This window comes from Beta vulgaris, chromosome 3, assembly GCF_026745355.1.
Source record: "Beta vulgaris subsp. vulgaris cultivar EL10 chromosome 3, EL10.2, whole genome shotgun sequence".
Classification (NCBI taxonomy): Eukaryota; Viridiplantae; Streptophyta; class Magnoliopsida; order Caryophyllales; family Amaranthaceae; genus Beta; species Beta vulgaris.
In genome coordinates this window covers 22,352,822-22,375,466 of record NC_079204.1, presented here as the reverse complement: position 1 = coordinate 22,375,466, position 22,645 = coordinate 22,352,822, and the positions used below count along the sequence as shown (strand labels likewise).

Sequence of the window (22,645 nt, the reverse complement as noted above, 5' to 3'; positions counted from 1 at the left end):
TCACTAATTACTGTCTACCAAATACTTACACCCCCTCCTAGTCAAAAAAATGACACAACGTGGTTGGCCACAACTACCATAGTATCATAATTCACAAGTATTATTTTCCTTTCTATAACCATCAACGTATCACTGCTTAAATCGGAAATCAAATACTTCTATTCCTATTATATCATATTATCATTACATTATATTAATAATATGATATGAATATATGATGTAATTTCTAAGCAACTTCAAAATAAACTTAAGAAAGAGAGAAAGAAAGAAAGAGAGAGAAGTGGCTTTGAACCAAATAAAACTCCCACGAGTTTTCTCTCTCTGCATATGCTTCGCATCTCTCTCTCTCTTACAGTCGGTCGTGCCTAATTTTTTTGATTCAATTTAGCTCGTAATTCAGCTCAATTACATTACCTAATTCCCGAAATAATCCCCAATTTTTGAATCGTTTTACTTTGATCCAAGAATTTTCCCCAATTTTCACACTTCGACGGTGCGATCTGACCGGAGAAATTGCACTGCAAGTCGGAGAAGTTCATTTTGAGGTAAATTTAGTCGTTTATTTTTTATTAATTGAACTTTTAGCTTTGATTAATTGCGTGATTTGGGGGTGAAAAGATTAGTACAAAGGATTAGTTTTTGAGTTTTAATTGAACAAGATGTGATTTTTGCTTGTTATTGTATTAATTGCAGTAATTAGTTCATCATTTTGTCGGCGTCGGTGCATTAGTAATTTCACAAGAGTGAAGAATTGATTGCTTTTATTGGGGTTCTTTTTATTAGTTTAAATTTAATTATAGATGGGATCTGATTGAACTTTATATTAACTTTTAAGTATATATAATAATGTAGTTGAGCTGATGAAAATGTGAACTTTTAACTTTACTATGATAATGGTGTATGAGTTGCTTTATGGTTTGATATTAGATCTAAGTATGTTGAATCCAGTTATATAGTTTGACATGTTTCTATGTTTTGCTGATTTTTTTATTCATTTATGATTTAGTGGTAGAAGCAATGAAGAACGGAGTGATAGAATGTAGTGTGTGCCGCTCAAAATTGTTGTCTCCGAGTTCCAAAACCGTATCAAGGGCCTATGATCGACATAGGAGTAAGGTTTCATCCAAGCAACGCGTCCTTAATGTCCTCTTGGTTGTCGGGGATTGTTTTCTTGTTGGTTTGCAGGTAAGTGGCAATGCATTCCAGTTAGAAGTTGTCTAAGTTTGATTTACTCGAATTCTTTATTTATGATCCAAAATGCTTTCTCTAACTTAGAAATTTGAATATGGTATAATGCATGGAACTTATATTTGGTTGAGAAGATAAATGAACAACGATCACAAAAATTAGATTTATTTCTCGGGTTTTAGACTTACCAACATTGGTAATTGCTTTCTCATTGACCTCAATTGTCGCATTCACCATGACAAGTCACTCCATATTATTTCTAAGAGAACCAGTAATATCAACCATTGTCAATAAGTAATAATAGTAACACCAAGCTATTTGAGAAGATATTTGGTTGAGAAGATAAATGAACAACAATCACGAAAATTAGATTTATTTCTCGGGATTAGACTTACCAACATTGATAATAGCTTTCTCACTGACCTCAATCGCCTCATTCATCATGACAAGGCACTCCATATTATTTATAAGAGAACCAGTAATATCAACCATTGTCAATAATAAGTAAGAATAGTAGCACCAAGCTTTTTGACAGTAAGCACGAACGAACAAACACGAGCGGTAGAGTGGCCGCATAGAAGCAATATGGGAAACCGAACAATAACAATACATGAAGCAAATTTTAAACTTGTACGTTCTCAATCAAGGTTGACCAAACAATTTGACATGGACTTATCTTCTTTGTAAATCTCATCCAAATCTGAAAGTCGAAGGTTAATCCAAAGGTAATAAACCAAAGTGTTATCTACCCAACACCAATCTGAAAATCACTAGCTGCTTGCACATTTTATGAATAGTAATTTTTTTTGGACACCAAGTCACCACCTCAACTAACAAATCATAATACAAAATTGTGGACCAAAATTACTAAATCTACAAAAAAATGTCCATGATTTTACAACTCTTAAAACAACAATGGAACCTGATTCATCATCTTCTCGATTTTGGTGCTTTGTAGACGCACAAAATCTACAAAATTTTCCTTTTAATCTCTGATGCAATCACTCTCTTTTTTGTGCTTATTAGTTGAACCGAAACCGTGTGAATTCTAGATGATTTACAACATAGAGTTTGGATAAAAATTGATTAGGTTTGTGAAATTAACTCTTAATTTCCAAGCTAAGAGGATCTTTTGAATGTCGCAACTCGCGAACACAAGATAAAATAATTCACAATCTATATTTTTGGTTAAGACAACCGAGGTTTTAGTATAACTCTCCATCAATATCTAATAATCGACGCACACAACATGTTTTTGGCTTCTCACTCGTGGCATGAAAACAACCAATTACTCTTTGGGAACAACTATACTCGGAGGTCAAGTAAAAGCTCAGTAAGTATCCGTAATGAATTAATTAATGAAATAATGCAGCCAATTATTAACCCTTACATTGAAACCCCTTTAAAGGCCCAAACACAGTATAAAACATACAATTATGTTCAACATGTAAAAAAGCCTATACTTTCAGTGTAAGGGTAAAAACTGTGTCGTCTTAATTGAAACACAAAAATAGTGATAAGATGAATGGTCATGATCCACATCGGAGTAAGGCCTTTAGCTGCATTAAGTTCTCAATTCTGTCTTCTTTTGGGTATGAGTTAACAATGGGCATGCGTGTCTTTCTTTTGCCAGCCTGTTCTTGTTTACATGTCCAAGGTAGATGGAAAGTTTAACTTTAGCCCAGTCAGTGTCAACTTCTTGACCGAGGTTACAAAGGTCATCTTTGCAATTGTTATGCTTCTAATCCAGGTAACAATTTTTATAGCTATGATTATGTCTACCTTTTAAATTTCTTTTGTTTTTTTTGGAAATTTCTTGTCAAACTCTGCACAGATCTCTTCCATCTGCTCCCGCTATCTTTCCCCCTTGTTTTTGTTGTATTGGAGTTGGGATCATGACTTCTTGTATGCATTTTACTGTATGGGTAACATACTTCGCTAACAGAGAACCTAACACTTATCCACTTTTTGGGCATAAGAGGAGAGAGACACTTGAAAATTAAACGAAGAAGAGACAGAAGAAAAATGGCACATTTGGTGGGGGTACCCAGGTCGTGAGCATGCCCAATCTATACCTGGGACATTACATTTGTTTCTTGAACTTCTGTCAAGTGGCTTTGCATGAACAATTGCCGGCAATTTGTGGTGCAGTCTCTGATGCAATTTGTCGACCATGAGTGCATCATCTGTTTGCCAGCTTCGTATAAGCCAATATATTCTAATTTGATTTAATTAGTGTTATAGGTATATTGTTTTGGGTTTATCTTATTAACTATAGTAGTAACTGGCTTTACTCTGAAATCTGATAGTATTAGAAATCTACTACTCCATCCGAAAAAGATTTGAATGCTTCTTGGGACACATAGTTTAAGGTGATAAGTTGTAGTGTAGTTATCAAATATTATTTTATTAAAAAGTAGATGTGATGGGAGTTGACGGGGCCTTTATTTATTGGATGAGAGAGAGAAAGTTGTATATTTTTTATTGATAGAGATATAACGTGTGCCAAAGGGGTGTAAGATAACTAATATAATAATTACGGGGCCATGTCAAAAATGAAAATGTTCAAACTAAGGTGGGACGGATTGAGTATTTTAAGATAGATTTAATTTTCATTTTTATCTACTGATTCAATGATTGTATATATTTATTATGTTCGCTATGGAGTGACTTTATGATTGTTGCTTAACCATATTTCGCTTTTCATTGAGTTTTATGCGTGAAACAACCCTATCTAAGATGCAATGAGCTAGTTGCCAGAGAGTCTTATGAGATCTTGGTTAAACAAATTCAAGAAACCTCCTTAACTTATCAAATCTATATAAGGGAGTCACTGGTGCTTATTGTATTTATAAGAAAGTTTTCCCATAAGTAATTTCGTAATCAGAGATTCAGAGGAGATCACTGTTGTGCAGAAGACTCGTTGCTTCAATTAGTAAAGTAAGAGAATCCTCATTAGACGAGGTCATTATTGGTGCACATCTTTTATCTAGATAGGATTTCTGGCACATTAAGGGTGGTAATGGTGATACATTAGCTGAATGTAGCTATATCCTAGAGGCTCCAGTCCATGTCATTTAACTTCTTATTTTTGACAAAATTAAAAGTGACTGTGACATGAGAGAAATATAAGGTCTTGGTGTGAAGGTTGCATGATATGTGATTACACTCTAGCGTAGTGTATGCATGTCTATCTACTTCCACTCTTGGATCCTTTTGAAATTTGAATATTCTTCATGCTTTATATAACATATATTCTGTCAGGGATCTATGCTACTCAGACTCTTCGATATTGTCGGTGTCATTAGAAGAACTTCCTCCATTTTCTAATAGTTGTACCAAAAGGAAATGACACGCATATTAAGGATAGATGGATAAAAGTATGATGAAAATACTAAATAAATCACATGTGAGGAGAAAACCTTAGCCAATAAGGAAATGGTACAACCAATTTAAAACATCCCCAAAAGGAATATGGTACAACTATTGAAAATTGGAGGTAGTATCTGACATAAATACGGGAAGCTTTTTTTATGTTTTTCTTGTATCTATTGGATTGACCCACTCACCCAAGTATCCTTATCCGTTTGAGGCATTGGTTGTGCCTTAGACATGGGATAACAACATAATTGGAGGGTGAGACATGATTTTGTAATTCTGATCTCACAATTCACAACTGGTCTACCTTGTTAATCATCTTCTTTGTCTTTTCCTAATTTGGTTAGAGGAAGCATTGCAGTCAAAGTGCCATCATTGTTTGGAATATCTATGTAGCATATTTCTCTGTCATCACTTCTGTGTAGAAGAAGAAAAACTTTGGTCTACCTCTGGTTCACTTCTGCTCAAATTTGTACTTTGTGGAATATTTGTCATTTTATTGATTTCAAGCTCTACCAAATAATTTTTGCAGGCCAGACATCAGAAAGTTGGAGAAAAGCCTCTTCTTTCCGTCTCCACATTTGTTCAGGTATTCTCCAAATTCTTTTTTTAATACAGTGACATGGCATGATTAGCTGTCATGAAATACTGTCGCTTATATATGTATAGATAGATTTAGGGTTCAGGGTCAATTCGATGAGTGTTTGAATTGAGAAGGGTGTGAAAACTGAATGTGCATTGTTTTTAAGTGTACATGCAACTTTTGAACTAAAATATTCCGTGTTCTTTTTGAAAGATGTGCATCTGTTTATTTTGGAACAATTCACAAAAATAATCCCAACTATGGGCTGTCTTTGCATAATATCCCAACTGTGGATTATTTTAGAATAATCTCAAGTCTCAACTATTGGGGGTGACTGATTTTGTTTAATGGTCATTGGATATGGTTACAACATCTGTGTCAACTGTCATGCCTAGTTCAAGTAAAATGCCTACCCCTTATCTAGGCAATCAAAAAGTTCTTAAGTAGCTTCCATTCTGTGTATGCATGATGATGCTCAATTTACTTGTTTGAGAAGCATTCCTTTACTAACTCAGATATGTCTCTGTCCCATTGGTCTGACCTGCTCAGGCTGCTCGCAACAATGTGCTTCTGGCTGTTCCAGCACTTCTATATGCAGTTAACAACTATCTCAAGTTCATTATGCAGGTATTGCATTAGATTTTGCCAATGATGTATTGTAGAATCTGTGAATGTGAGGTACTCATACATCTGGTGTCCTCGTTGCTTCATGTTCATGCTAATTTTTCTTTTCAAGCTTCTGCCCTAATTGCTAGATGTATTACTCTGAATGGGGGAATTTTAGTTTCCAGTTCCGGGCGTTCTTTAAACTCACTTGCTAGGTTTTAGTTTACGAGTGTTGGAAGTTTAGTGAAAAATGAACAATGTGATAGCAAACATTAGTAGATTGTTTTAAGAGTAAATTTGGGCAACATGACTTCATCAACATCTTTTGTTAGTACTTAGTACTCCAGTAAGTCATAGTTTTGTTTCAAATTGAAGCTCTGTGTTGGTGTATAATAGTAACACTAAGCTGCAACTTCAGAAATCCAATTGGGCACTTTCACCATATGTTAGTATTTCGCGCTTCTTTGATGGTTGTTTGTTCTTGCATTGTAAGCTGGCATCCTTCTTGTGGAACAAGCTTTTTGTTGCGTCGCGTACGGAGTCTCGTTCTGCACCCATATCTGTTATGCAGCTTCGAGCCATTTGTATCATCTCTTGAGACCATAAGTAATATGTGTATCGTTTTTGTATTCTCAAAACGTCTCATTCCCTGCAGAAGGTACTATAGCAGTTTTTTTTTTGGCTGTTCTGGATGATTTGTGGGAGAAATTCGAGAGGATCTCTAGAATTGCAATGTTACTTGGTACTTTGGTAGTAATATTTCTTTGTGGAAGAGACTGGTGTATCTTGTATCTCTTTGCCCTCGCACTCACAAGGCCCGTCCAGGAAAATCTTTATCAGACTACGGTTCATTTTTGTGCTTTTGTAAATTTGGATGACAGCCAGTCATTCCTCCATGCAATGCCTTTCTGTATCACTGATGAAAATTTTCTGGTCTAAAAATCTAATATATTTGAATTAGGAAATACTTTTACACATGAAAAAGATGCTCAATGTGATGATATATGTTTTTAACTAACTTAACCTGTGCATGTCACATAATGTGAGTGTCAGTCAGTCCTCATTGGGAGGGAAAAAGATGTTCTGTTTAGTGTTGCTTGAGACAAATAAATGGTCCTGGTTCTTTGCCCAAGCGGTGCAGCCCTGCAGACCATTTGATTTCTTTGGCTGACCTACATTTTACTCAAACCCCATTAAATATCATCTGATAAGCATTGAAATTGCTGTTGCTGGGTAATATCCTTTGAAGCCAATATGCTTCTCTTCCCATTGGCAACCATTTGAGAATTCATGGAATTAGATCGAAAGATTGAGACAGCATCGTGGAGTATTTGAAGCTGAAGGCTAGGTTGATATTTCTTTCACTCGCTAGAATGCCGTTTCACTTTGGGGGGGGGAGTGTGATTAATAGATGGCCTATTTTTTTTTACTTATAGGACCTTCTCAATGTTCAGCATTTGCTATGCAGTTAGTTGCAGTTCCATCTGTCATTCGAAGATAAACTCTCCAGTTGTTATAAGTGAGTGGAGTGCACAGATGATTCATTAGTAGTAGGATGCATAATATTATAGTGTTGTCTTAGGTGTCTATTCATTTATTTTAATTCCTTTCTCCCTTTCTGTCCAGGAGTTTGGTTGCACACTCCCATTGTTTAATGTGTTGTTACTATGTCATCTGATGCTAATGTTTGTAGCTGTAGCACTAGGTCTTTTAGTTGATTTTTTGTATTGTTCTGCTTCGGAGACTGTTGTGCATTGCTGACTAGTTGTCTACTAATACAGTTATATTTCAATCCTGCGACGGTGAAGATGCTCAGCAATTTGAAGGTAACTCCTGCAGATCTTTAGAACTTAACTTTTGGTTCTATCCTTTTCTTTAAAAACTTGTACTCACTCCAATGAAAAATCTATGTGTTACTATCAAGAGTCGGACACATGACACTTGAAGGGATCTTACGGAAAGGGGAAAACTCACCCTCAAAAAAAAGGAAAAAGGGAAATTGTAGCTATTTTGAAATCTTACTTGGATGTTTTAGAACATAGTGGGTCGAAGAATACTAGTATGAGCTTTCATATCTCTTTTCTCCTTGTTGTATAATATACTGGTCAGAGACTCAGATGTACAAGTTAGCTGCAAGATATATATAGGTGTGTTGTCTTACCTGACTTGATGAGCCCTACTTTATGGCTCTATCTCAAAATATGATTATCTTCTTCTAGTCCTAGCTTCCCCACGAACATTAAAAGGGAGAAAGTCTACACAATGAATATGAGTATTGAGTATGCTCAGGATTTAAGTGGAATAGTAGTAATCCAAAATAGTTCACATAATTAGCATGGATATTTGGTTTAGGAGTTCCATTCTCTTTTCTCTTGCTTTTTTTGTGCCTCTTTTCTTCTTTGGTTCTTTACTTCCGTCCTTCATATACCTTCCTCCGTATTGCTTTTCTTTTTCCCACCAAAACCTGATGGAGATTAGATTATTTCTTAAATGCCTTTAGTCCTTTACGACTTTACGTGATATTAAGGTTTCTTTCATGACTTTCACATTGTCTTCAACGCTTATCTTTTGTTTTGCGATCGCAGGTTTTGGTCATTGCTGTTCTGCTAAGGATGGTAATGAGACGTAAGTTTTCTATTATCCAGGTGAGTGATCCAATGGGTTATAAAACTGTTTAATGTATAGCTACTGGATTGCTGCAATAGTTCACATCAAATATGCTTTAGATGAACATTTAGTTTTAATGTTGTATTCCTGTTCATTGCTGTTTTTGTAGTGGGAGGCTCTCGCTCTGCTACTCATAGGCATTAGTGTCAACCAAATGCGTACCGTATCTGAAGGTGCTGCTGCAATGGCAGTTCCAGTTGCAACAGCAGCCTACATTTATACGTTGATCTTTGTGAGTGATATATCTTCATAATTTTTCAGTTTTCTGAATGGAGATATTTCATCATCGCCCTTATTAGGTTCTTATAAACATATACTAGTTGCCTGTGTATAACTTTCAAACTCAATCTGCAGGTTACAGTCCCATCTTTGGCCTCTGTATTTAATGAGTATGCTTTAAAGAGCCAATATGATACGAGCATATACCTTCAGGTAATTCCTATTCAAGGTTCTTTGATCTAAGTGTGCATCCGTATATCCCATTAGTTCTTCTGGGTGTTGGATATTCTCAAACTTAGGTTTATCTTCAATAATGCTAAAATATCTCCCTAGATAAATTGCAGATGCTTGACACATTGACAATCTTCAAATCCATATCTTAGTGGGGGTGGATTAGGAACATAATCTACAACATATATGAGTCACAAACTTTAAGAGCTGTGATATGATGTAGTCATATAATATGACTACATCATATCACAGCTCTTAAAGTTTGGTTTTGTCACCAGGGATAGAAGTATCAGGACATGAGTATCAAGTATTAAACATATTATCCAATGTTTGCTTTTTTGCTGCAATGTTTCACAATAAAGAAGGCGAAGATAAAATGTTGTAGTACCTTGAGATTTAATTTGTGTATGACATCATTTTCATATTTTTGCAGAACTTATTCTTATACGGATATGGTGCAATCTTCAACCTTTTAGCCATAGTGGGAATTGCATTGGTGAAAGGTATTATTGCTGGCTCACCAGATTCTTTGCCTTTTTCTTTTGGAACATTTTCTTTGTGGTAGGGGGGGTTGGTGCTATGGGGTGGGAAACATTTACCAAAACTTGACAAAGAAGACAGCAAATCAATAGAACAAAAGCCTTTTACCTCTGCGAATCTTTATAACTATCTACTGATGAGAAGTCGGTGAAAGATCATTTTTGCAATATATTATTGTTACTTCTATGAGTTACTTAAATTTAGTGAATTGTACATCTTTCCATCACTCGGATTTTACTGGACACTTTGATATGCATGAAAATTATTCTCTCTTATATAGAGAAATTAGAGATAGGTGCATCATGCCAAAAAGTAAAATCACTCGAAGTGAGCAATGCTACCAGGGGGGGGGGGTTAGATGGGGAAAGTCATTTCTACTTGAATCTTCCAAGAGCGGGAATGAAAAGGTATGATAGCACCTTTACATTATCACTTATAAACACTTAGGGGGCGTTTGGTTGAGGGGTGTGAAGAAAGGGAAAGAGTTTCCAAACTTGTGTTTCCCTTGATGTTTGGTTGATGATTTTTTTTCCTTTCCTTTTACCCATTTTTTCAGTTTAGAATTACCCAGTCCCCCCCAAGGTTTTGGATAACCCCAAATCCCTCTACACCATAACAAAACTGACCACCACCACCACCACCAGGCTGACCCACTGACCCCACTTAAGCAACCACCACGACCACCTGAGCCGTCGCCACTACCCTCCACCTGAGCCGTCGCCACCACCCTCCACCTGAGCCGTCGCCACCACCCTCCACCTGAGTCATCGCCAACCCCCTGCAACCCCACCCCGCTACAACCCCCGACACAACCAGCCTCCGAAACTCCAAAGCACCCGCCGAAAACCCCACCCCATCCCTCGAAAACCCAACCCCACCCGCCAAAAACCCCACTCCACCCGCCGAAAACCCCTGCCCATCTATGAGACAACCACCCCAGCCCAGATGCCGCTAGTCGCGTGGTCGACGGCGACACCGGTGCCCGCGTAAGTGAGAGAAAGAGATGGGAGGGAGGTAAAGGGTCAACTTTTGTAACTCTTTCTCTTGTCTAACCAAACACATGGGTAAATTGGGGGGTTTGGGGTTCCTTTCCTTTCCTAACCCTTACTCGATACCTTTCCCTTTCCCCACTCCCAACCAAACGCCCCCTTATAGTCTATTCTCTTCATCATATCTATACTTATTTTCAGAAATATTAAGAACGATTTAGAAAGTTCAGAAAAATTAAGAGAAGTTCAGAAACAATAAGATAAGTTTTAAGAAAAAGGAATAATTGATTCTAATAATACAACCTTTCACACATTAATTTTTAATTAGTCGACCTTTCAATTAATCTTGAATAATGCAATCTTTGGGGGTATCTTTAACCCCCCCCCCCCTCCCCCACCCCAACACACACATGCTATGGGTAAGAGTGTTACCCTTTGAGGAACCTTATCCCTTTTACTTGAGAGGGTTTGGAGAAGTGCAGTAGGTGTTTCTGCTGATATTCCTTTCTAAAACTTTTAAATTTTGTTTCAGGCCCAAACAGTTTTAATATTCTTGAGGGACATTCAAAAGCTACAATGCTTCTAATATGCAACAATGCAGCACAAGGAATATTGTCTTCTTTTTTCTTCAAATATGCAGGCAAGCACTTATTAAAGTTTTCCTTTGATTTACTGCTTTAGTAGTTGTACTTTGTTGGCTTTCGGCATCTCTCTGTTGCTTAATGGACTAGTGGATATTCCTTTAGCTCTCTTGATTTCTTGAATGATAATTTTTTGTTTCAGATACAATTTTGAAGAAGTATTCTTCAACTGTTGCCACAATCTTCACTGGAATAGCTTCTGCTGCAATGTTTGGTCATAAATTAACAATGAACTTTGTCTTGGGAATTTCTATAGTTTTCATCTCAATGCATCAGGTAATTAATTATAAATGAAGACAGGAATTGAGGGGGTTGCCTATGACAAGCTTTCTTCTTGCTGATTAATTTCTCACCTCCGCAGTTTTTCTCACCTCTTTCAAAAGTAAAAGATGAACAAGAAGACACTGTAGAATTGGTGGACGTACAGAACAACCTCAGGTTGGTGGTTATATTTTGACTGTAAATTTAAGAAATCTAGTGGGGGCTGATGTAGTTTATTCATCTTTCAGGTCAAAGGACTCCTTCCTAGATATGGCTGCTGGAGCTAATGAGGAGGTTGGCACTTTGCATTAAAATATTTTCTGTATATATTTCTTTTTTATATATACATGTCTTGATGCTTCTTTCATTTGCAATTCAATAACATTTCTAAATTTTCCTTACAGACCAGTCATCGTGTAGGCCCTGATGAAAGACAACCACTTCTTCCCAGATGAGGTTATTATTTGCTGCTTATAATCAGACCAGCTTTATTTCCCGTTGTTTTTCTATTTGTTGGTGCCTTGGTGGCATCGACCTTTACTTCTAGCATACTTCTGATTTCTTATATGTATTTTGGTGTTGCACTTCTGTGTTATTTTAATTGCAGACTTTTATTGTGGGGCTATAAACTGGAGAAACATTTCCGAGTAAAAATCGGACTATGGCAGCCATTTACTGCAGAAGCTGGAATAACAGAAAATGAACAGATCACTTCTTTCCTGGTTGATATAGATGTATACAGCATTTGTGAATTGGATTTGGAGTTTGGGATGCCTGTAATGTGTGGTATCAGGGGCTAGTCATATCGGTGCGCTGGCTAGCTTCTCTGTAATCCCTGCTCGTCATCATACGAAGTTAGCAGCACTAAATTCTTGAGCATTCTTTTACCTAGGTTTACGTGCAGAAATTTTCCCCTTCCATATTGCCTCATTTTGTAGTTCTATTGGTGACACTTTACTGTCATTCGCCAAATCTTGAGCTTCTAGCTTAATGTAAGGTACAAGATTTTTGATTAAAAGAAGTGCGTAAAGTATTGTAATACTAGAGTATAAATGTGCTTTTCTTCAAATTCTTTTTACCCTTCTGTGTGTTGTGAGTGAAATAATAAATAACCAGCTGCGTTATTGCACTTTGGACTTATTGGAACGATTTTCAACAGTAATACTGAAAATAATCTAAATGTAATCTAAATCTAAAGCTAAACCTAAAACTGAATCATATAATAGTAACTATATAGAGTCCGAGAACCAATGCACGAGATCGTAACATTTGTTGTCCTTATCAATTATCAAATATCATTTGTTGCACTTATTAAGTGAGATGTTATTATTTTTAAAAATAAATAGTGTTGCAAATTAATAAAAATACATAGATAGAGTTTATGATAAGAAAAAGATACAGTTTAGTTTACAATAAAATACTTTGGTCGAGTAAATCGATTATAACCTTTAATATATATTTTGAGAAATTGTAATTTTTATACCACTGAAAAGTATTTAAAATAATTTCAAAACATGATACATTTATAATATATATTTAAAATTTTGTGAAAATTAGCGATTTCTCTCAAAAATTCCCTAATATATTTGAAATAATATTTTTATCATGGAATATTTTTTGATCAACTAACTTGAGCAGAGTTTTGTGTAGCTAATATGCATGTTGTAAATTTCCATTATTTAGTTCTCATGGTCTAGTTAAAGTAATGTATAAAAGAAATTGCCATTTACTATAGTTTTTCTGATTTCATGTTATCTTTTATAAAAATATATTATATTTAGGATTAGTAATGGTCTCCGTCCAAAGTTAGTGATTTGTTTTCGGCTTCATCTTTTTTTAAAATCCTATTCTCATATTAGTCATATAAGGAGTATTCTTATGTGATAAGTCAGCGATTATAGTCTATAGAGAAAAAAGATAATTCCTTACCTTGCAAAGCATTGGTCTGGAAAGAGTTTTCATAGTTTTTTTTAAGGAGGTAGTTATATTATGTAATATGTATAAGCGACTATATTTAGAGAACTCAAATGTGTGAAAAGAGGTAAGTTTGAGTTCAGAGACTATGAGTTGATTGAAAAACAAGTAACTCATTTGTACAACTCACAGGTACCCCTATGTCTTTATTATATAGCCTCATATTTAAATACATGTTACAACTTTTATCTTTATTCATTGTTAATGACCCTTAAGTAAATGAGCAGCAGGTGATAGTCTAGTGATGTTGGCATCACTTCCGATCTTGCATATTTTGGGATCGAGTCTCATTCCTTGCAAGGAGAAATCCTCAATTTCCCCCTACTTGCAATCATATTACCTTATTAAAAAAAATATCCCTTAAGTAGATATAATAGGACAACTACAGGACATTCATAAGCTAATACCGCAAGCAAGAACTATACCAAGGGAAATCACATTAGACCATAATGCATATAAGGTAATGCTCTTTATCTCATTCTGGTTATTGTTATGGTTACATGTGCAGAAAATATAACTATGTCTATAATTAATGGTGCAACCAAAATATACAAGGACTAAAACATATCAGAAGTGAAGGAATTCATACAAAAGTAAGCATACATGCTACAGCAAAGAAACGTCAAATTAAAGTTAAACAACCATTAAGTGCCCCGTGTGCTGAAAATTCTATGAGCACTATCAAGGATTATATTGTCACTAATTTTTATGAAATACAAAATGATTATTGAATGATAAGAAGCTTATTTTCATTTGTACGATATTAGATATCTAAAGACTATATAAACATTATAGAGAACTACGACGAAAAAAGGATAATCCAAATAATGTTTTTAAATATCTTTTTGATGTTTCCTCTCTTTTCATTTCCTTTTATCCCTCCATCCAAACCACCACCACTCTACCACCGTCTCCATACAATCACCTCTCACCTCTGTTTTCGGGCTGCCACCCCACACCAGCCCTCGCACCACCAGAGCGCTACCATGCTATTGCCACCCTCCTTCCACCTAGCACGCCTCCTGTGCGCCACCCACCGCAACTCCAACCACATGTTCTCTCAGCATGCACACACTCTCTTCTCGCTGTGTATTTCTCTTTCCTTGCTCTATTGTGCGTCGAAACTAGTGAAATGGCAAATTCCACTGTTAAGCACAGTGAAGTCCACCTGACATGCATTCAATGCATGGGTGAGTCTTTCTTGCCGATTGCTGCAATTGTTGATTTCGTAAAACACAGTAAGTTTGTATCTATAAATACTGTCATTTTGTAAGAAGTGAATACACTCAACTCATATATAATACTCTTCTGATAAATATCTTTCAGTAACATTCCTTCTATATATATTTCTCACAACACGTTATCAACACGAGTGTTCTACCGAATTTTTTTTTTAAAATCTTTACATCCATTATGTTTTAAGTTTTAAATTTTTTTCCTCCAAGCCCAACTCTTTACTATTCGAACATGGATCAACAAAGTAACGGATTAACATTGTTTTACAGAATGTCTCGGTCTCGGGTGTTTATTTTTGGATAGAGCGACATAATGTGACATTCACTACCAACCCAGCGAGGGGAACTGTAATACAGCCCTGACCCAGTAACCTTAACAACGGTACAAATACCCATACCAGATAAAACCCACAAACCCCTGTTCCCAACACCAATAATAACCCTCCTATACAACCAATGGAAAATCAACCTTCACCAAGTAATAAAAGAGACAGAGATGAACAGGAAGAAACTAGTAGCAAACGTCACCATACTGCTAACGCAGAAAACAAATATATAATTTGATAATAAAGCCACCTTCATGGAGGGCAAGGACATTTTATTTACGTTATTTTATTTTATTTGCTCTTGGACCGCCTATATGGACAGGTTAATTTTTTTTAATTGCCACCTATATGGACGGCTTAGTGAAGTGATAAAATTATTATCTCTTATATGTGCAATAATGTTGTATGTATGCAGGGAACAATCATTCAAAACACTATTATATATTATTGTCTCTAATCTTCTATTTTTTTATATTTATAGTTACATATATTATATTACCAATTTACCAGCATGCTCTAATATATATTTGTCAATCTTAAAATTTTATTGCGTTGTATATTTTTTACTATAGATGAACTGCATAGTTAGGGATAACCCTCTATAAAAGATTACCCATCCCCATTTTCACCACACATCCCTTATCTTCTTCCAAATTTTTTTCCCTCTTCTTCCTCAACCTTCCGACCACCATGTTTAAAGCCGACAACAATCGTCCTCCACCCTCATCTTCTTCTTTTGAAGAGGATTTTAGGAAATGAGACTCTACTTATTTCTTATAGCCGGTTTCTTTTTCCTCCTCATGGCATTAATGATATATCTCATAATACATAAGTAGGAGACAAAAAAAAAAAAATTTCCCCCGGGAAGAATGACGAAAAATGCACATGAATATCAATTTTTTTATGTCTTTAAGTGCATTTTAGGAAGTTTTTTTTTTGTTTATTCACTTGTTGTATTTGTTTCTATTTTTGGTATTTTTTTGCTTCATTAATATTGTACGCTATTTTTGTTTTTTTTGTTTGTATTATTTTTGTATAATTATAATGATATAAATCAGGGGGAGATAATATATATATATATATATATATATATATATATATATATATATATATATATGTGTGTGTGTGTGTGTGTGTGATTTATCATCATTACTAATTTCAAATATTTACATATTTGTAGTCAAAAGAATGGAAGATCTAGTTAAAATACAATTTAACATACTAGATCTATCTAGGCAAAAGTTTTTAGAATGGACGGTGGACCCCCAAATGAATTTAAAGGCCCAAGGACTGGAACATACAATTAAAGATGTGACAACCCAACAAGGGGATGCAACTACAACAGCCGCATCAATTAAAATTGCGACTGTACAAGAAAAGGCAAAAGCCTAGTCCTCCTAAGACATCATTTACATGAAAGTTTAAAAACTGAATATGTACTTGTGGAGGATCCAAAAGAACTATGGGATAGCCTAAATGAAAGATACGGGCATCACAAAAATGTGCTCCTCCCAAAGGCACATAATGACTGGACCAATCTGAGGTTCCAGGATTTTAAAACAGTCAGTGATTACAATTCAACATTGTTTAGAATTGTATCATTGTTGAGATATTGTGATCATCCCATCACAGAAGAGCAAATGATAAACAAAACGCTCTCCACTTTCCACGCTTCCAATATCATATTGGCAGAACAATACATGTTCAGAGCTTTCAAAAAGTACTCTGAGCTAATCTCAGTACTACTTGTGGCTGAACAAAATAATGATCTTCTGCTGAAAAATCATAAACTTAGACCTACGGGGTCTTCAGCCCCTCATGAGATAAATGCAATAGAAAGCTCTAAGCCACTAGAAGCAAATGCTATACATAGGGGTGGACGCGGTAATTACAACGGTCGTGGGAGAGGACGTGGTAATTACCGTGGCCGAGGGCGTGGACGTGCCAGAGGCCGATTTTCCCCAAGAAATAATAATTTTAAACATTCTGATAAAAATTGGGGACAATCATTTGGAAATCAGAGGCAGACGTCCTCTAAAGGAAATGATACGTGCCACAGATGTGGCATGACTGGGCACTGGGGCCGCACATGTCGTACTGCCAAACATTTGGTAGACCTATATCAAGCTTCAATAAAAAAAACAAAGGAAAAAATGTTGAAGCAAACTTTGTTAATGAAGCTACTACATCCATGCCCAGCCTTGATGTTTCAGGTTTTTTATGGATGATGCTGAAGCAGAAAACAACTTTGTTTATATAACAATAATCCGTTAATGTGCTTAGTTTATTTTAATTGCTTTAATATTCACTTTCATGTATTCGTTCCTTGATTATTAATAAAATATGTATTTTTCTTATACTGCTTATCGTATTTATTATTTATGAAGATATGAATTCATCAGAAGTTGAAACCAAAGAACAATGTCTCCTGTACAGTGGGACAACACACACCATATTGGTTACCATTTGGAAACAATGACGGTGAACAAAGAGGAATTCATATGCCTCACGGTAGAGAAATACAGCAAGAAATACATCTATGAAAAATTGCCAGCAATTTTCTCGGGACTATATCACATAGATATATGTCCGATTGAAATTAATATGATATTTAACCAGAAGTTAGATAACAGAAAATCATTTACTCTATGGCATGATCGATTAGGCCATCCTGGCACATGAATGATGCATAGAATCATTGAAAACTCAAATGGACACTCTATAAAGAATGTCAAAATTCCTCGGTCAAATGAATTAACATGCTCTGCATGCTCACTTGGCAAATTGATAATCAGACCATCTATAAATAAGATTGCCACTGAATCTCCAACTTTTTAGAAAGAATTCAAGGAGATATTTGTGGGCCTATTCACCTGCATGCGGACCATTTCTTATTTCATGGTAATTTGATGCCTCTACTCGATGGTCACATGTGAGCCTTTGTCAAGCAGAAATTTGCATTTGCAAAACTTTTGGCTCAAATAATTCGATTAAGAACTCAATTCCCAGATATACAATAAAGAGAAATAAGATTAACAATGCTGGGGAATTTACATCCCAAATTTTAATGACTATTGCATGTCTATTGGAATTATTATTGAGAACCTTGTACCTCATGTACATACACAAATGGTCTTGCTGAATCATTAATCAAGAGACCACAGTTAATTGCAAGACCATTAATAATGAGGTAAATTGTCATATACTACTTGGGGTCATGCTATATTACATGCAGCAACATTGATAAGATTAAGGCCGACAGCCTATCACAAATTCTCACCATTACAATTAGTATCAGGTCGAGAACCAATATCTCACATTTGAGAATTTTTGGGTGCGCTGTACATGTACCTATTGCTCCCCCAACGTACTAAAATGGGTCCACAAAGAAGGATGGGAATATATGTTGGATTTGAATCTCCATCAATTATCAAATATTTAGAGCCAACAACTGGTGATTTATTTACGGCTCGATTTGCCGACTGTCATTTTAATGAGTCAGTATTCCCATCCTTAGGGGGAGAGAAAGTGGACCCACAAAATATAAAATCGGAAATTACATGGAACGCATCGCAAATGTCGTTTCTGGACCCGAGAACAAATTCATGTGAACGAAGCCAAGAAAATTGTTCATCGGCAAAGTATTGCAAACCAATTGCCAGATGCATTCACAGATACGAAGAAAGTGACAAAGTCACATGTACCTGCTGCGAATGCTCCAGAACGGATTGAAATTCCTAATTACAATAAGGCAATTGAAAATGAGTCAATAGCACGTCGAAAACGTGGCAGACCCCGGTTCTAAAGATTTAAAACCGAGAAAAATGAAAAGGCAAGGGAGAACGAACGAAATTAATATAAATCTCCAACAGAGCATAATCATATGAAAACAAAAATGAGAAAAACTGTTCCAGAAGAAAAGGAACATGAAAGCATAGACAACAATGAAACTTCAATTAATTATGTTTCTACAAAGAGACAATGGAATCGAAAAGATGTTGTCTTGAATGAAATTTTTGCTTACTCGATAGCGGTTGAAATGACATACGATGAAAATGATATAAGACCAAATACAGTTGATGAATGTTGCCGAAAAAAGATTGGCCAAAATGGAAAGAAGCAATTCAAGCAGAATTGAAATCACTTGAAAAACGTGAAGTATTCGGTCAAATAACCCAAATACCAAAAGGTGTAAAATCAGTTGTGTAACACCCCCAAAACTTTGGTTTCAAATTTTATAAAACATCATCTTTTCATTAAAATATCTTACCAAACCTTTAGGGTGTTACCGTCGCATCTATTGTTCAAAATAAATGCAAGGCTAATTATTATAAATAAAAATTTAACTTACAAACCAAAATACCAAAATAACCAAACTAAGTTGTCTACAACCAAAACTAAACAATCTCAAATGACAATACTGTAATATTTATTAAACTAGGTGAACTTAAAAACTATAGGTTCACTCATTCCTGCAACGTAGTTCATTTCACCAACCTGCACAATATAAATAGGAACTGAACAAAGGAAAACAAAAACACAAAAATTAGCGAAAACTAAGTAATTACAACTCCATCCCGTAAAATAATAATAATAATAATAATAATAATAATAATAATAATAATAATAATAATAATAATAATAATAGTTAAATTTTAAAAATAATTTTTATACCATAATACAGACAAATATAATGTAATACAGACAAGTACAACATAATACAAACCAGTATATTATATGATTAACCATTTCAATTATTCAAGTTTATATGAGTCATACACAACAATTTTATTTATTAGAAGGGAATTGAACGTCAGTAGGCCGGGACTAATCCCAGTAATCACCTACTTCAACATGGGTCGTCACCCAGATAAATAAGAGTAATGGCCAATATCGTTTTGCAGAACGTCCCTAGTGTGCACACCCCTCACTAATCTACTGGGTATCCGCAATGCGCACCAATAGTATTAGGAGGAAGACAATAAAGAGTTGTAACATAATAAAATCAAATACTGTTCATCACCTATGGAGGATCCAAGTCCACAGGATAATTCCCTCAATAATATTTCCACTTTACGTGATTAATCGATTTTAAAAGTTGTGACACATCAAACATCACATTAACATTAACAGGAATATCTTCAGTTCAATAAATATTTTTCATAACTTAACCACTTTATAGAATTATAATAATCAACGTCCATAATTTATAGTAACCAATATATCCATCATTAGAGCCTCATAGAGTCACAATATATATCATCTTATAATACTATTCATTACATCATTAACACACTAGTTATACCCATTAAGTACATTATCAATATTATTATAATTTTAATACGATGGTATAATTAGGTACATTAAAAAAATATCCAAATTCATAACAACAATACTAGTAGATACATATATATATTATACGCAGGGATGATAGTACTATATAGTAATAATAATAATTTTAGTCGTAGAAAGTATTATACTATTCCTGTCACATAATATACATCTAACATAAACATAGAATCACATAACCACATGTATTACACATAGTACATACAATTCCTAACGGGATTTTAGTTGTTGATGGACATTGTGAATTACCTCAAACGCTTCCCAAGTATAGCAATATCAACTAAAAGTCGCCTTCTACGAAATTTCCGTCTACAATAAATAATATTACCTAAAGTTAGTCACTTAATATAATATCCCGAAAGAATAATTATCCAAAACTACAAAATTGATAATGTCAAAGTTGAAACTTGAAAAGAAAAGAAAAGAGGGAAAAAAAAAAAAGAATTGAAAAAAAAAAAAACGTGACAGTGCACAAAATCAACAAAGAAAAATTTCAAAACTTTTTGTGATAACTTCCATCACTCGCATGCCGCAGCACTACAAGTCCGCATAATGACAAAATTTCTTAATTTCTTTCTTTTTTTTTTAAAGTCAAAATCTGAAATTGTTTTCCATAAAACAAGGAACTAAAGTTCCACTTTTTTTTTTTTGAGTACCTACTGCACGCAGACGAGAAACCAGAAGGAAGAGAGAAAAGAAGAAAAGAGAAGAAGAAGAAAGAAGAAAAAGAAGAAGACCCGTGCCGGATTCCGGTCAAGTCGTCGGAGTCTCGGTGTCGGGTTTTTAAAAAAATATTTTTTTTTTCTGGTTGAAACATTCGAAACACAACAATGGTGATTCTAGATCTGAAATTTAGAACTTACCAAAAAGATGAAGAAAGTGAATTACGTGAGAATTTTTGGGTGTTTGGGGATATATATATGTATCTAAATCTAGGGTTTCACTAAAAGATAAGTATTTAAAAAAAAAAATTAAAACCTTTCCCAAAACCAACTCAAATTATAATTTCAGAATATTCTTTTCTCTCTATCTTTCTTTTGAACGAAAAATCTGATTTAAAAAAATATTCTGATTTCGATTTTTTTTTTAAAAGATAAAAATTTGATATAATAATAATAAAAAAAACAATTTCATAAAAATCTGATTTATTATGATTTTTCTTTATTTTTCAAAATTTTATATTTATAAAATCTTATTATAACAAAATAAATTTTATAAAATAGTTACAAAAATTTGGGATATTACATCTACTCTCCCTTAAAAGAAAGTTCGTCCTCGAACTTTAACGTTATTTTTCGCTACTAATATGCAAATAAAAAGTTAGTATTACAAGTTGGGTACAAATGGGTATTCGTGAGAAAACGAAATGAGAAAAATGAGGTTACTAGATCTAAGACAAGATTAGTAGCCCAAGGCTTCTCGCAAATGCCAGGGATTGATTATGATGAGACATATTCTCTAGTAGTCGATGCAACTACACTAAGATTTCTGGTAAGTTTATCAGTTTCGAAAGGATTGTAAATGAGATTGATGGATGTAGTGACCTCATACTTGTATGACTCACTTGACACAGATATTTACATGAAAGTTCCCGATGGACTAAAACTACCAGAAAATCACATGCCCAAAGAGATATCTTCAATAAAATTGAAAAAATCACTCTATGGGTTAAAAACGGTCTGGAAGAATGTGGTATAAACGTCTTAGTGAATACCTATTGAAAGAAGGAGTCAAAAATAATCAAATTAGTCCCTGTGTTTTCATTAAGCGATCTAACTCAGGATTCGCCATCATTGTTGTATATTCGATGATTTGAACATTATCGGAACTCCTAGAGAACTTGAAGCGACTGCAAAATACTTGATGAAAGAATTTGAGATGAAAGATCTTCGGAAGACAAAATTTTGCCTTGGCCTGCAAATGGAACATCTAAGAAATGGGATTTTTACACATCAATCAAACTATACAGAAAATATTCTAAAACGTTTTTTCATGGACAAAGCGCACCCAATAAATTCTCCAATGGTAGTGCGTTCCCTGAATGAGAAAGATGATCCATTCAGACCACTAGAAGAAAAAGAAGAAATTCTTGGCTTTGAAGTACCATATCTAAGTGCAATTGGTGCCTTAATATACTTGGCTAACAATACTCGACCTGACATAGCTTTTTCAGTAAACTTGTTAGCTAGATACATCAATGCACCAACAAAGAAACATTGGAATGGAGTCAGACACTTATTACGTTATCTTCGAGGAACACAAGATCTTGGACTATTCTATCAGTCGAAACCAAATGCGTCACTCATTAGATATGCAGATGCTGGGTACCTATCAGATCCACAAAAGGCTAAGTCTCAATCCGGGTATCTATTCACTTATGGAGGTACCGCATTGGAAGTCCACGAAGCAGACTTTGATGGCCACATCATCAAATCATGCAGAATTAATTGCTCTTTAT

The 22,645-nt window shown here is 34.8% G+C and overlaps 1 protein-coding gene across 1 annotated transcript; it reads left to right on the top strand.

Moving 5' to 3' along the window:
• The first annotated feature begins 219 nt into the window (after positions 1–219).
• On the top strand, positions 220–12,372 carry LOC104884270 (CMP-sialic acid transporter 3). The gene is made up of 16 exons (XM_010668892.4): positions 220–545; positions 1,007–1,185; positions 2,822–2,938; positions 5,099–5,155; positions 5,699–5,776; positions 7,537–7,581; positions 8,341–8,400; positions 8,532–8,654; positions 8,777–8,854; positions 9,306–9,375; positions 10,934–11,041; positions 11,185–11,318; positions 11,404–11,480; positions 11,552–11,597; positions 11,708–11,759; positions 11,911–12,372. The coding sequence occupies exons 2-15, from the start codon at positions 1,018–1,020 to the stop codon at positions 11,756–11,758; spliced, it is 1,212 nt and encodes a 403-aa protein (XP_010667194.1). The 5' UTR covers positions 220–545; positions 1,007–1,017; the 3' UTR covers position 11,759; positions 11,911–12,372.
• Positions 12,373–22,645: the final 10,273 nt, after the last annotated feature.

Coding starts and splice junctions, on each gene's coding strand:
- LOC104884270 (XM_010668892.4), top strand. CDS start 1,018: ATGAAGAACGGAGTGATAGAATGTAGTGTGTGCCGCTCAAAATTGTTG. Junction 5,777..7,536: donor ATCTCAAGTTCATTATGCAG/GTATTGCATTAG, acceptor CTACTAATACAG/TTATATTTCAATCCTGCGAC. Junction 8,855..9,305: donor ATACGAGCATATACCTTCAG/GTAATTCCTATT, acceptor ATATTTTTGCAG/AACTTATTCTTATACGGATA.